Source organism: Coregonus clupeaformis, chromosome 24 (genome assembly GCF_020615455.1).
Source record: "Coregonus clupeaformis isolate EN_2021a chromosome 24, ASM2061545v1, whole genome shotgun sequence".
NCBI classification, from domain to species: Eukaryota; Metazoa; Chordata; class Actinopteri; order Salmoniformes; family Salmonidae; genus Coregonus; species Coregonus clupeaformis.
The window spans coordinates 36,712,250-36,728,443 of NC_059215.1; the positions used below are offsets into that span (position 1 = coordinate 36,712,250).

Sequence of the window (16,194 nt, forward strand, 5' to 3'; positions counted from 1 at the left end):
ATGTCAGAAAACTGAAAATGTAGGTTCCTACTACTAAAATAGCAAACTAGGCTCTTAAAATAGCACACTAGTTTGTCCTAGAATAGCAAACTAGTTTGTCCTCCGGCAAGGTTGTAAATACAGTTGGTTAAAAAGTTTCCCTACGCTGCAGCACAGGTTAAAAAGAAAACATGAGCTGCAAAGTGGATATAACTGCATCGTCGGGTATATTTCAGAAACAGAACCCCATGTATTTTATTACATAGGTTATTGTTACAGGATTGCAAACAAACTTGCCGCTGTCCCATTGACTGTTCATTGTCATCCCTTTCCGGCATTAGATGTAGCAGCTTCTATATTGAACACAAACACACACACATACCCAGAAATGGGAGGCTCAACCATTTTGTTTTGCCTAACCAGTGGTGGACTTTGTCCGAGGACGTGTCTGGCAACCATTCTAGGATTGTAATCTTTATCAAGGTCCTGGAGCGGAGACAGAGAACAAAATAAAATGGATGAAGGTCAACACTTCACTGAGGCTCTGTTCACTTCTAAAATCTATACTTCCACCCTCCCTCCACTGATATAGCCTATCCCTGATCTGACACAATTTGATAGTTAAAAGCAGTTAGATAGTAGTAGTAGGGTTCCACTACATTACAATAGCTTTCATCAATCCAGTCATTTCGGATCCGTTTTTACTCCAGAGAAGCAATGAAGGAGGGATGAATGCATTTTTATGACCTTGTGACATTGAAATTACCTTGGAGCTGAGGAAAGACTGCAAAGTCAGCAGCTCATTGGTCCTGCGCTCCACCAATCCCAGGTAAGTCATGATGGTAATGTCCCGGATCCCGGTCGAGGAGCCTAACTTGTCCTCGATCACTGACAGGTCACAGTCTATGTTGTGGCACACACTGTCTATTCCTGGTGCACGGAAACACACAGGAAGAAATTAGGCTTCTCAATCTGGTTGTCTAAAGAAGCAGAAGGAGACTGGCACCCTGTGAGTCTCTTCACTGCATTGAGAGACGAGACCCCCAGGAGGTGCACATTTTGTTACAGCCCAGCACTAACACACCTGATTCAACTAACACACTCTTGATTCAGTTGAATTTGAAGAAAATAGTTAGTAGTAATAGTTGTAGTAGTTACAGTAGTATTAGTACTAGAAGTAATAGTAAGTAGCTTATTAAGGCCTCCACAGGAAGGGAAGTCATAGTCGTAAGATTTAGCTAGTTCTGGGCTGGAACAAAACAAACCATTCTTTCCCATCCATACCTGTCTTGAGCTGGTTGAGGATCTTCCCCACTGAGGTGATGAGCTGCTGGTAGGCCCCCACCTGCTGCTCTGTGGCCTGCTGCTGCACATTGACCCCCTGCAGCATGGCCCTGTGCTCCTCATGCTGCCTGCGCTCCTCTCTGGAGAACACCTCCATCTCACAGCGGATCTGTGGCACACACAGCCTGGTCTCATAGACTAGACATAACATAGTAAATGTAAATCCGGGACACTCAAATTAGTAGTATATGTTACGTTTGGTATGGTTACATAAGACAGATGGTTACTTAAGTCAAAAACGAAAGTAGGGTGGTTGGTCGGGGTGGATGGGTAGGCACATCACGGACAATCTCATCACGGACAACTTTTGCTTTTTAGCTAATTAGCTAACCCTAACTTTAACCCTTTTAGCTAACCTTAACCCTTTAACCTAACTCCTAAATTTAACCCTAACCTCTAGCCTAGCTAACGTTAGCCAGCAAGCTAATGTTAGCCACCTAGCTAGAATTTGTAACATTTCATTAATTTTGCTAATTCGTAACATATTGTACGTTTTGCTAATCCGTAACATATTGTATGAATTGTAATTTTTAACATATCATACGAAATGGGTGATGGACATCCACAAATTAATACATACCATACGAAACTTAACATATCATACTAAATGGAATCCTCGGATTTACATACAGAATAATATGAAATGCTCTGAGACCAGGTTGAACACAAAGGTAGAAGAGGCACCTAATGGACACATGAAAGCACAATATAATACAATTAATAAATAATATGCCATTTAGCAGACGCTTTTATCCAAAGCGACTTACAGTCATGCGTGCATACATTATTTATTTTAATTTTTTTGTGTATGGGTGGTCCCGGGGATCGAACCCACTACCTTGGCGTTACAAGCGCCGTGCTCTACCAGCTGAGCTACAGAGGACCACAATAATACACACACGCACACACTCCTCCAGTTAGTTGGCTACATTTAACAAAGTGGCCAAATAGAAAGGAAGGTGCCCTGTAGTTTACTGTGTGCATTAAAGCACAACATCCAAAGAAATTACTTATTTCAAAGGTAAACATGCATGTAGTTTCAATTTCATACAGACCTGGTTGATTTCGTCCTTCAAGGTCTCGGCTTCGTTGTTCTGCTCGTTAACAAAGTTTAGCAAAGCAAAGTTCTGTTCTTCAACTGTAGGATGCACAAACACAAAATGTATTTATCACAGTTACAAATATAACAGAATAGATCTTAGATAGGCCTCTTGTGTCAACACAGACCTTGTTTAACCCTCAAACTACTGACTGGGATATACAGTGGGGAGAACAAGTATTTGATACACTGCCGATTTTGCAGGTTTTCCTACTTACAAAGCATGTAGAGGTCTGTAATTTTTAAGGGGGACCTTGCGTGCGCTGCAGGATTTTAATCCATGACGGCGTAGTGTGTTACTAATGGTTTTCTTTGAGACTGTGGTCCCAGCTCTCTTCAGGTCATTGACCAGGTCCTGCCGTGTAGTTCTGGGCTGATCCCTCACCTTCCTCATGATCATTGATGCCCCACGAGGTGAGATCTTGCATGGAGCCCCAGACCGAGGGTGATTGACCGTCATCTTGAAGTTCTTCCATTTTCTAATAATTGCGCCAACAGTTGTTGCCTTCTCACCAAGCTGCTTGCCTATTGTCCTGTAGCCCATCCCAGCCTTGTGCAGGTCTACAATTTTATTCCTGATGTCCTTACACAGCTCTCTGGTCTTGGCCATTGTGGAGAGGTTGGAGTCTGTTTGATTGAGTGTGTGGACAGGTGTCTTTTATACAGGTAACGAGTTCAAACAGGTGGCGTAGCAGTACGGTCGCTTTTATTTTTCGTCCTGTGTAAATATCCCGTTTCTTGTTTTTTTTGTCTATATTTCTAAATTTTTTACTTTCACTCTTTAACTAAATATACTCTCCTGCAACCCGCCTCACCCAACGTGGAAAGGATTCTATTATTTCTTTATAACTTTCATCAAGAACCGTAAGCTGAAACGTGTGTAGCCGCAATCTGAATTGGCTACCTGCTATTAGTTACCGTTAGCGTCTCCACCACTGTCCGTGGCCTACACTATCCACCAGCCAGCTCTAGCTAGCCTGGACAATTCGTCGGCCAGTCTGCACAGCGTGCTATCGACCCAGCGTGCTATCGACCCATAGCTTATTGGACTTTCTGCCGGAATCACTGGACCCTAGCGCCGGATCATCACAACCAGCTAGCTAGCTGCAACTAAATGGCTACGTGTTATTAGTCACTGTTAGCGTCTTCATCTTTGTCCGTGGCCTACACTATCCACCAGCCAGCTCTAGCTAGCCTGGACAATTCGTCGGCCAGTCTGCACAGCGTGCTATCGACCCAGCGTGCTATCGACCCATAGCTTATTGGACTTTCTGCCGGAATCACTGGACCCTAGCGCCGGATCATCACAACCAGCTAGCTAGCTGCAACCTGTTGCTGGCTGATACCATTGCCATATAGCAAGCACCAGTTAGCCTTGAGCTAGCCTGCTAGCTCCCTGCTAGCTGTGCTGAAGCACCAATTTGAACTGCTCTCGGACTCACATATTGCTGTTCACTGGACCTTATGATCACTCAGCTGCACAGCTGATGCCTGCTGGACTGTTCCTTTACACGGTACTCTGTCCTGTTTTTTCTGTTTAGTCTTAGCCCAAACGTTATCGCTATTTCCAGTTGTGTCTTAGCTCTCTCTAATAACACGTGACTGCTTTATGCCTCTCTCCTATGTCAATTATGCCTTGCCTATTGCTGTTTGGGTTGGTTCTTATTATACAATTTCAATGTAGAACCCCTAGTCCCTCTCAAACTGTCTCATATAGTTCCTTTGTTCCCCCCCCCATACACGCCGAGACCGGCTCAATCGATGCCTCCAATGATGCTATCTCTTTCATTGTTACCCAACACTTAGGATTACCTGAACTGTACTCATATCCTTCCATATCCTTTTCTGTACATAATGCCCTGAATCTTTTCTACAACGCCCGGAGAACTGCCCCCCTTTATTCTATGTACCCAACGCACTAGAAGACCAGTTCTTAAAGCCTTTAGTCGTATCCTTATTCTACTCCTCCTCTGTTCCTCTGGTGATGTAGAGGCTAACCCAGGCCCTGCAGCCCCCAGTATCACTCCTACTCCCCAGGAGCTATCATTTATTGACTTCTGTAACCGTAAAAGTCTTGGTTTTCTGCACATAAATATCAGAAGCCTCCTTCCTAAGTTTGAGTTATTCACTGCGTTAGCACACTCCGCCAACCCTGATGTTCTAGCAGTGTCTGAATCCTGGCTTAGGAAGGCCACCAAAAATTCTGAAATTTCCATCCCCAACTATAACATTTTCCGTCTAGATAGAACTGCCAAAGGGGGTGGAGTTGCAATCTACTGTAGAGATAGCCTGCAGAGCTCCATCATACTATCCAGGTCTGTGCCCAAACAGTTTGAGCTTTTAGTTCTAAAAATCCACCTTTCCAGAAATAAATCTCTCACTGTTGCCGCTTGCTACAGACCCCCTCAGCCCCCAGCTGTGCCCTGGACACCATATGTGAACTGATTGCCCCCCATCTATCCTCAGAGTTCGTACTGCTTGGTGACCTAAATTGGGATATGCTTAATACCCCAGCCATCCTACAATCCAAGCTAGATGCCCTCAACCTCACGCAAATTATCAACGAACCTACCAGGTACAACCCTAAATCCGTAAACATGGGTACCCTCATAGATATCATCCTGACTAACTTACCCTCTAAATACACCTCCGCTGTCTTCAACCAGGATCTCAGCGATCACTGCCTTATTGCCTGCGTCCGTAGCGGGTCCGCGGTCAAACGACCACCCCTCATCACTGTCAAACGCTCCCAAAAACACTTCAGCGAGCAGGCCTTCCTAATTGACCTGGCCCAGGTATCCTGGATGGATATAGATCTCATTCCGTCAGTAGAGGATGCCTGGTTGTTCTTTAAAAGTAATTTCCTCTCAATCTTAAATAGACATGCCCCATTCAAAAAATACAGAACTAAGAACAGATACAGCCCCTGGTTCTCCTCAGACTTGACTGCCCTTGACCAGCACAAAAACATCCTGTGGCGTACTGCATTAGCATCAAATAGCCCCCGTGATATGCAACTTTTCAGGGAAGTTAGGAACCAATATACACAAGCAGTTAGGAAAGCAAAGGCTAACTTTTTCAAACAGAAATTTGCATCCTGTAGCACTAACTCCAAAAAGTTTTGGGACACTGTAAAGTCCATGGAAAATAAGAGCACTTCCTCCCAGCTGCCCACTGCACTGAGGCTAGGAAACACTATCACCACCGATAAATCTACAATAATCGAGAATTTCAACAAGCATTTTGCTACGGCTGGCCATGCTTTCCACCTGGCTACCACTACCCCGGCCACCAGCTCTGCACCCTCCGCTGCAACTTGCCCATGCCCCCCCGCTTCTCCTTCACACAAATCCAGACAGCTGATGTTCTAAAAGAGCTGCAAAATCTGGACCCCTACAAATCATCTGGACTAGACAATCTGGACCCTTTCTTTCTAAAACTAGCCGCGAAATTGTCGCAACCCCTATTACTAGCCTGTTCAACCTCTCTTTCGTAACGTCTGAGATCCCCAGAGATTGGAAAGCTGCCGCGGTCATCCCCCTCTTCAAAGGGGGTGACACTCTAGATCCAAACTGTTACAGACCCATATCCATCCTGCCCTGCCTTTCAAAAGTTTTTGAAAGCCAAGTCAACAAACAGATCACCAACCATTTCGAATCCCACCGTACCTTCTCTGCTATGCAATCCGGTTTCCGAGCTGGTCATGGGTGCACTTCAGCCACGCTCAAGGTCCTAAATGATATTATAACCGCGATCGATAATAGACAGTACTGTGCAGCCGTTTTCATTGACCTGGCCAAGGCTTTCGACTCTGTCAACCACCGCATTCTTATTGGCAGACTAAATAGCCTTGGTTTCTCTAATGACTGCCTCGCCTGGTTCACCAACTACTTCTCAGATAGAGTTCAATGTGTCAAATCGGAGGGCCTGTTGTCTGGACCTATGGCAGTCTCTATGGGGGTGCCACAGGGTTCAATTCTTGGGCCAACTCTTTTCTCTGTGTATATCAATGACGTCGCTCTTGCTGCTGGTGACTCTCAGATCCACCTCTACGAGACGACACCATTTTGTATACATCTGGCCCTTCATTGGACACTGTGTTAACAAACCTCCAAAACGAGCTTCAATTCCATACAACACTCCTTCAGTAGCCTCCAACTGCTCTTAAACACTAGTAAAACAAAATGCATGCTCTTCAACCGAACGCTGCTTGCACCCGCCCACCGACTAGAATCACTACTCTAGACGGGTCTGACCTAGAGTACGTGGACAACTACAAATATCTAGGTGTCTGGTTAGACTGTAAACTCTCCTTCCAGACTCACATTAAGAATCTCCAATCCAAAGTTAAATCTAGAATCGGTTTCCTATTTCGCAACAAAGCCTCCTTCACTCATGCTGCCAAACATGCCCTTGTAAAACTGACTATCCTACCGATCCTTGACTTCGGCGATGTCATTTACAAAATAGCCTCCAACACTCTACTCAGCAAATTGGATGTTGTCTATCACAGTGCCATCCGTTTTGTCTCCAAAGCCCCATATAATACCCACCACTGTGACCTGTACGCTCTTGTTGGCTGGTCCTCACTACATATTCGTCGCCAAACCCACTGGCTCCAGGCCATCTATAAATCACTGCTAGGCAAATCCCCGCCTTATCTTAGCTCATTGGTCACCATAGCAACACCCACCCGTAGTCTGCGCTCCAGCGAGTATATCTCACTGGTCATCCCCAAAGCCAACACCTCCTTTGGCCGCAATTCCTTCCAGTTCTCTGCTGCCAATGACTGGAACAAACTGCAAAAATCTCTGAAGCTGGAGACGCTTATCTCCCTCACTAACTTTAGGCATCAGTTGTCAGAGCACCTTACCGATCACTGCACCTGTACACAGCCCATCTGAAATTAGCCCGCCCAACTACCTCATCCCTATATTGTTATTTATTTTGCTCATCTGTACCCCAGTATCTCTATTTGCACATCATCTCTTGCACATCATTCCAGTGTTAATACTAAATTGTAATTATTTTGCACTATAGCCTATTTTATTGCCTTACCTCCATAACTTGCTAAATTTGCACACTGTATATTAATTGTATTTCTGTTGTATTTTTTTGATTTTTGTTTTGTTTTACCCCATATGTAACTCTGTGTTGTTGTTTTTATCGCACTGCTATGCTTTATCTTGGCCAGGTCGCAGTTGTAAATGAGAACTTGTTCTCAACTGGTTTACCTGGTTAAATAAAGGTGAAATAAAAAAAAAAAAAAAAAAATACAGGTAATGAGTGGAGAACAGGAGGGCTTCTTAAAGAAAAACTAACAGGTCTGTGAGAGCCGGAATTCTTACTGGTTGGTAGGTGATCAAATACTTATGTCATGCAATAAAATGCTAATTAATTACTTAAAAATCATACAATGTGATTTTCTGGATTTTTGTTTTAGATTCCGTCTCTCACAGTTGAAGTGTACCTATGATAACAATTACAGACCTCTACATGCTTTGTAAGTAGGAAAACCTGCAAAATCGGCAGTGTATCAAATACTTGTTCTCCCCATTGTATCTTATTTTATCAGAGGGTGGAGTGATCTTGACCAGATAGACAGATCACATGCAAAGATGGAGCACCTTATGTACTCGCCTATGGTTATACTGGTTATAACTAGGTATGACCGTGTACAAAATCTAAATTAGTTATACGCTATAGATCTCCCGAGTGGCGCAGTGGTCTAAGGCGCTGCATCGCAGTGCTAGCTGTGCCACTAGAGATCCTGGTTCGAATCCAGGCTCTGTCGTAGCCGGCCGCGACCGGGAGACCCATAGGGCGGCGCACAATTGGCCCAGCGTCGTCCAGGGTAGGGGAGGGAATGGCCGGCAGGGATGTAGCTCAGTTGGTAGAGCATGGCGTTTGCAACGCCAGGGTTGTGGGTTTGATTCCCAAGGGGGGCCAGTATGAAAAATAAACTAACTGTAAGTCGCTCTGGATAAGAGCGTCTGCTAAATGACGTAAATGTAAATGTAATGTAAATGTAGTTTCAGTCAAAACAGCTCATAAAAGTCTTGTCAGTGGTATGAATACTTGGTAGAACTTTAATTACAGAAACCATCTACCTTCTGAATGTGCACAGTGCTGTATTACATTGAGCATCATTTAGCAGACACCAGTGGCGGTCAGTGCCGTTTATGATGAGGGAGGACCATTTTTTTTTCATGAGCATGGCCTTATTTCTATTACAGCATGTTGGTTGACTGTCATTCATATTCCATTCACCCAGCTCAATGTAACATCGATAGGTTTAGGCTCCTACATGATACTCAAATGTTACCTATACCCATCATGAGGTTGCTACAACCTAGCCTATTAATTAAAGTTTACAACGTAGGTGCACACAGGTGAAGAGAACAATTTGAGATGACAATGACACATGGACAGACAGTGACACATTTAATACCGCCTTGCACACTCTTGCCTGTATCTAGCTTATCTAGGGTGTAATCATTAGTCCAACAGATGCAAACGAGACAAATTCAGGTATTTTGATCCCTGTTTCATTTGGTCCGTTTAAGAAAAGTTCTTCAACAGAATCGGCTGAATGAATACACCCCTGATCACGCATAAGCACAGATCACTTTCATAGCAGTCCCTCTCACCTTTTCCCTTCATTTGTGGACTACAATGAACCACACATCAGCTGTATGTGACCAGGCTAAAAAAACTTTCCAAGCCAAACCATGTCATAACCTCTACACACAGCCTACATCGTTGTCCCCATATTAGCTAAAGTAACGTCCTAGTCAACATAGCTAATAGAACTAATGTGTTAGTAAACCCGCTACAATCATGCAGTAACATTACAGTGTATAGTCAGTAAACAGTTACACCTGCGGTCCCCGGTGGCAATAAAATTATAAAACCAAAAGCTTACATTGACTTGGAAAAGTTCCAGTGTTGTGTTGGATAGTCATAGCCAGCTAACTAACATAGCATCCCTCTGTTTGAGCCGGGTGTTTGAGTAACTAAACTAGCCAGCTGCATTTGCTAGCTAAGTAAGTGACTCTTTGAGTCAACTACTCACCAAATGTTATGCACTGCAGTGCTAGCTAGCTGTAGCTTATGCTTTCAGTACTAGATTCATTCTCTGATCCTTTGATTGGGTGGACAACATGTCAGTTCATGCTGCAAGAGCTCTGATAGGTTGGAGGACGTCCTCCGGAAGTTGTCATAATTACTGTGTAAGTCTATGGAAGGAGGTGAGAACCAAGATTCTTCTAGGTTTTGTATTAAAGTCAATGTACCAAGAGGAGGACGGAAGCTAGCTGTCCTCCGGCTACACCATGGTGCTACCCTACAGAGTGCTGTTGAGGCTACTGTAGACCTTCCTTGCCAAACAGTGTGTTTTAATCAATTATTTGGTGACGTGAATATATTTAGTAAAGTTTCATCTAAAACTTTTTCAATGTGTTACAATTTTTATTTGTATGAAATTCACTGAGGAGGATGGTCCTCCCCTTCCTCTTCTGAGGAGCCTCCACTGGCAGACGCTCTTATTCAGAACGACTTACAAGAGCAATTAGGGTGCCTTGCTCAAGGGCACATCGACAGATTTTTCAGCTATTCGGTTGCAGGGATTCGAACTAGAGACCTTTCGGTTACTAGCCCAACACTCTTAACCACTAGGAACATTTGAACTAAATACCAGAATTCTTATAATACCCTCCAATATTCTATATTTGCAACTTGTTATGGTATTTTGGTTGCTATAACATTTAGTTTGAAGTGAATTTGAGGCTTTGGGCATGCTCTTTTAAAGCATTCTGCCATAGGCCCTACCACTCCCATTGTTTCACAAGCAGCAATACTAATGTTGGCTGTGGGGTAAGTAAATAAAGAAAACTAAGCAATCTCTCCGGATCAATGGATGAATCACTTTTTGTCAATAACATTAAGTATAGGCTATTTCTAATTTTGTTTTTTACCACATAAATATGACAACATTAATATTTACTTTAAAATTAAAAAAACAAAATGATACTACAATCAAATGGTTGTAAATTAGCTTTTTAGTACTAATGTGGATTGTACTTTTGAAAAAAGCTGCACATTATCTAAGGGAAAAATGTATATCTACATTTGACATATCATGCTAATGAATTGTTTTGGTTATTTTTCATTTCAGATAACATTATTTACATGTCTAATGATGTTTTAAAATAATTAAGTTTATATTTAGCTATGATTGTTGCTTTTTCCAATAGTTTCTTCTTAAAAGTTCTTGGCAATAATCCATGTATGTAAAATACACTGCTCAAAAAAATAAAGGGAACACTTAAACAACACAATGTAACTCCAAGTCAATCACACTTCTGTGAAATCAAACTGTCCACACAGGAAGCAACACTGATTGACAATACATTTCACATGCTGTTGTGCAAATGGAATAGACAACAGGTGGAAATTATAGGCAATTAGCAAGACACCCCCAATAAAAGACTGGTTTTGCAGGTGGTGACCACAGACCACTTCTCAGTTCCTATGCTTCCTGGCTGATGTTTTGGTCACTTTTGAATGCTGGCGGTGCTTTCACTCTAGTGGTAGCATGAGACGGAGTCTACAACCCACACAAGTGGCTCAGGTAGTGCAGCTCATCCAGGATGGCACATCAATGCGAGCTGTGGCAAGAAGGTTTGCTGTGTCTGTCAGCGTAGTGTCCAGAGCATGGAGGCGCTACCAGGAGACAGGCCAGTACATCAGGAGACGTGGAGGAGGCCGTAGGAGGGCAACAACCCAGCAGCAGGACTGCTACCGCCGCCTTTGTGCAAGGAGGAGCAGGAAGAGCACTGCCAGAACACTGCAAAATGACCTCCAGCAGGCCACAAATGTGCATGTGTCTGCTCAAACGGTCAGAAACAGACTCCATGAGGGTGGTATGAGGGCCCGACGTCCACAGGTGGGGGTTGTGCTTACAGCCCAACACCGTGCAAGACGTTTGGCATTTGCCAGAGAACACCAAGATTGGCAAATTCGCCACTGGCGCCCTGTGCTCTTCACAGATGAAAGCAGGTTCACACTGAGCACATGACAGACGTGACAGAGTCTGGAGACGCCGTGGAGAACGTTCTGCTGCCTGCAACATCCTCCAGCATGACCGGTTTGGCGGTGGGTCAGTCATGGCGTGGGGTGGCATTTCTTTGGGGGGCCGCACAGCCCTCCATGTGCTCGCCAGAGGTAGCCTGACTGCCATTAGGTACCGAGATGAGATCCTCAGACCCCTTGTGAGACCATATGCTGGTGCGGTTGGCCTGGGTTCCTCCTAATGCAAGACAATGCTAGACCTCATGTGGCTGGAGTGTGTCAGCAGTTCCTGCAAGAGGAAGGCATTGATGCTATGGACTGGCCCGCCCGTTCCCCAGACCTGAATCCAATTGAGCACATCTGGGACATCATGTCTCGCTCCATCCACCAACGCCACGTTGCACCACAGACTGTCCAGGAGTTGGCGGATGCTTTAGTCCAGGTCTGGGAGGAGATCCCTCAGGAGACCATCCGTCACCTCATCAGGAGCATGCCCAGGCGTTGTAGGGGAGGTCATACAGGCACGTGGAGGCCACACACACTACTGAGCCTCATTTTGACTTGTTTTAAGGACATTACATCAAAGTTGGATCAGCCTGTAGTGTGGTTTTCCACTTTAATTTTGAGGGTGACTCCAAATCCAGACCTCCATGGGTTGATACATTTGATTTCCATTGATAGTTTTTGTGTGATTTTGTTGTCAGCACATTCAACTATGTAAAGAAAAAAGTATTTCATAAGATTATTTCATTCATTCAGATCTAGGATGTGTTATTTTAGTGTTCCCTTTATTTTTTTGAGCAGTGTATGTCGGTAGTGTGACACTCTGGCTCTAGGACTTTTGTATGTGAGCTAGAGTGTATGTTGTTTTGTTGGGGATTTGGGTGTTTTTCTATGTTGGTAGTTCTGTCGGGTGTATTTCTATGTTTGCAGGTCTGTGGGTTGTTTTTCTAGGTGTTGTATGTTGTAGTCAATGACTCCCAATCGGAGGTAACGAGTGTCAGCTGTCGGCTCGTTATCTCTGATTGGGAGCCATATTTAAACTGTCAGTTTTCACCTTTGTTTTGTGGGTTATTGTTCCAAGTTCAGTGTATTGTTACGTTAGGACTTCACTGTCGTCTTTTGTTGTTTTTACGTGGTTGCTTTATAATTAAAGTCATCATGTTCACTCCACGCGCTGCGTATTGGTCCGCTCCTTCCGACGATCGTGACAGGTAGTTTGAGAGTTAAGGAGCATACTCTTGAGGGCCTAAACTATGAGGCCTGCATATTTCCTTATCATATTTCCATAATAAAGTAAATGTAAGTGATTCTTTTGGAAGTTAAGAGGTGCCCCTTTGCTGAGGTGTCATGGCTTTGTGACTCACTCTGAATGAAGGTCCCCACTAGCTTGTGCAGGTCCTCCTCCCCTGTGACACAGTGGATCTTGTGGAAGGTCTCCTGCAGGGAATCGAGAGTCCCAAAAGCCCCTCCCTGAGTGTACAGTCCCAGTCTCCTGCGCTGCCTCTCCTCCACTAAAGACAGAGGTTAGAGGTCAGAGTCAGACAGATATACAGTACCAGTCAAAGGTTTGGACACACCTACTCATTCTAGGGTTTTTCTTTATTTTTACTATTTTCTACATTGTAGAATAATAGTGAAGACATCAAAACTATGAAATAACACATATGGAATCATGTAGTAACCAAAAAAGTGATAAACAAATCAAAATATATTTATTATTTGAGATTCTTCAAATAGCCACCCTTTGCCTTGATGACAGCTTTGCACACTCTTGGCATTCTCTCAACCAGCTTCACCTGGAATGCTTTTCCAACAGTCTTGAAGGAGTTACCACATATGCTGAGCACTTGTTGGCTGCTTTTCCTTTACTCTGCGGTCCGACTCATCCCAAACCATCTCAATTGGGTTGAATTTGGGGGATTGTGGAGGCCAGGTCATCTGATGCAGCACTCCATCACTCTCCTTCTTGGTAAAATAGCCCTTACACAGCCTGGAGTTGTGTTGAGTCATTGTCCTGTTGAAAAACAAATGATAGTCCCACTAAGCGCAAACCAGATGGGATGGCGTATGGCTGCAGAATGCTTCAGGAGCCATGCTGGTTAAGCGTGCCTTGAATTCTAAATAAATCACAGACAGTGTCACCAGCAAAGCACCCCCACACCATAACACCTCCTCCTCCATGCTTTAAGGTGGGAAATACACATGCAGAGATCATCCGTTCACCCACACCGCGTCTCACAAAGCCACGGTGGTTGGAACCAGAAATCTCACATTTGGACTCATCAGACCAAAGGACAGATTTCCACCAGTCTAATGTCCATTGCTCGTGTTTCTCGGCCCAAGCATGTCTCTTCTTCTTATTGGTGTCCTTTAGTAGTGGTTTCTTTGCAGCAATTCGACCATGAAGGCCTGATTCACACAGTCTCCACTGAACAGTTGATGTTGAGATGTGTCTGTTACTTGAACTCTGTGAAGCATTTATTTGGGCTGCAATTTCTGAGGCTGGTAACTCTAATGAACATATCATCTGCAGCAGAGGTAACTCTGGGTCTTCCATTCCTGTGGCAGTCTTCATGAGAGCCAGTTTCATAATAACGCTTGATGGTTATTTGCGACTGCACTTGAAGAAACGTTCAAAGTTCTTGAAACGTTCCATATTGACTGACGTTCATGTCTTCAAGTAATGATGGACTGTTGTTTCTCTTTGCTTATTTGAGCTGTTCTTGACATAATATGGACTTGGTATTTTACCAAATAGGGCTATCTTCTGTATACCCTCCCTACCTTGTCACAACACAACTGATTGGCTCAAACGCATTACGAAGGAAATACATTTCACAAATTAACTTTTAAGAAGGCACACCTGTTAATTGAAATGCATTCCAGGTGACTATCTCATGAAGCTGGTTGAGAGAATGCCAAGAGTGTGCAAAGCTGTCATCAAGGCAAAGGGTGGCTATTTTAAGAATCTCAAACATTAAATATATTTTGATAAAATAATTGGGCTGCTGAAAAGCCATGGTGCTGCGTATTTGATTTAGTCATTTGTCATTGTGTGAATTAAAGCATACAGATATAATGCTCTGTCACTTGTCATCAGCATGTATAAGCCTTTATAATGTCTTATAACAAGGCCTATAATAAGTATCTCATCTATGACCCTGTCTGCAGCTCAGGTCCTGGCCCTCCTCCTGGCTGCTGCACTCATTGCCCTTGATGCTCATGAAGATCTTGAGGCGGTGGTCGTGGGAGATGACCCGCTGCAGCTCGCTCACCTCCGTGCCATACTGGGTCAAGTCCTTCACCTTTTTCTCCTTCAGCAGCATCCGTTTGCACCAAGCCTCCACTCTGGAGGGTCATATTCATTAGGGCACACCATCACAAAACATTTGCATGAAAAAAAAAGAATACGTTCAGGTAGTCCCTCCCTGTTTTAGTCTGTTTTCTACAATGCAGACCAAATAACCTTTTTCTACTCAAAAACACATCAACACAAAAAAGCTGTATGTATTACCTGGCCTTAAAGGCAGCAGTGGACTGAGCCATCATGTCTCGGATGTCCTTGCGAATCTCCTGCAGCTCCTGAAGGACAGACAGGAATACAACAGTGCTCAGTGAATTGGGTGCATCCCAATTCATTACCCATTCTAGTAATTTGATTTATATGGTGCTGTGAGCTCTACCCTCTCCATCCTGCAGTAGAGGGGGAGGAACTGCTTCCTCTCCACGTGCAGGATCTTCAGCTCCTCTCTCAGCTGCCCGTTCTTGGCCAACAGCTTGTTGAAGCGAACACGACCCTGGTGCAAAGACATGGGTGGCATGTCAACACCATGACAATTCCATAAGGAGTTGGCAAGAGAGCAGAAACACACGGGCACTCAGGCTACTGCTAACCCTGTCCAGTTTGTTCTCCAGGATGAGGCTGTCCTTCTGTGTCTGGTTGGCCTCCGACTTCTGACTGAGGCATGTGGTGCTCCCTCCTCTCCTCTGGCCAGCCAGCTTACTCTCCCAAGTCAAAATCTACCACAGAAGAAGCAGATAACAGCAGATAAGCAAATAAATCACTAGGTATTTGAGCAAGAATAAAACATTGTCAATCGGAGGTGATTAAAATAAAATACATTAGAAAAAGATATAGGCCTGTGTAAAGGACTTCATGCTGTTTGCTTAGCGCTTCCGCCTGATTCAGCTTATACAGAGACTCAAATTTAGGAACTCTGCGCTATTGAAAAAGGCCTTATTCAACAGCGGTAGGGGCGACACTTCAAGCTGAGGAATGAGTTTCACAGGTCCCCATCTGCTACATTCACCCCCCAAACTCACTCCACAGCAACCCCAGCGGTTGAGCTGAGTGCAGCTGCAGATCCAGGTCACAGCACCATTGTAAAGGATGTCACGCTTCTTGCTTAGTGAATACTGCTTCCCCTCTGATTCAGCTCTCAAACTCACAACCTCCCAAACACGTGACCGCCCTCCTGAAGAGTTCCAACCCATCGTGCTATTGAAAAAAGCCTTCTTCAACAGCGCAAGGGGCGACACTTCAGGCTGAGGAATGAGTTTCACAGATTCCCATCTGCTACACCTGCAGGTTTGGGGGTAAAGTCAGTTTCTAGCATGGGTAAGATGAGGTTAAACTATCATGAATTCCTGATTATCTGGACAATTCACATCTATGATGTTTGTAACAAACCAATCAT

The 16,194-nt window shown here is 44.2% G+C and overlaps 1 protein-coding gene across 6 annotated transcripts in view; it reads right to left on the reverse strand.

The window, feature by feature from the left end:
- LOC121538218 (outer dynein arm-docking complex subunit 1) overlaps window positions 1-16,194 on the reverse strand; it is a 31,172-nt gene that overhangs the window by 829 nt on the left and 14,149 nt on the right. For 3 of the 6 annotated variants that reach the window (XM_041846044.2, XM_041846046.2, XM_041846048.1), the window contains 9 exons: window positions 15,392-15,517; window positions 15,181-15,294; window positions 15,012-15,079; window positions 14,658-14,845; window positions 12,862-13,008; window positions 2,379-2,461; window positions 1,264-1,432; window positions 746-909; window positions 362-465 (listed from right to left, as the gene is read on the reverse strand). In XM_041846044.2, the coding sequence (XP_041701978.1) occupies window positions 362-465; window positions 746-909; window positions 1,264-1,432; window positions 2,379-2,461; window positions 12,862-13,008; window positions 14,658-14,845; window positions 15,012-15,079; window positions 15,181-15,294; window positions 15,392-15,517 (1,163 nt within the window). Of the gene's footprint in view, window positions 1-361; window positions 466-745; window positions 910-1,263; window positions 1,462-2,378; window positions 2,462-12,861; window positions 13,009-14,657; window positions 14,846-15,011; window positions 15,080-15,180; window positions 15,295-15,391; window positions 15,518-15,820; window positions 16,160-16,194 lie in introns of those variants that run through there. The other 3 variants (XM_041846047.1, XR_005995183.2, XM_041846049.2) reach the window with 3 other exon arrangements.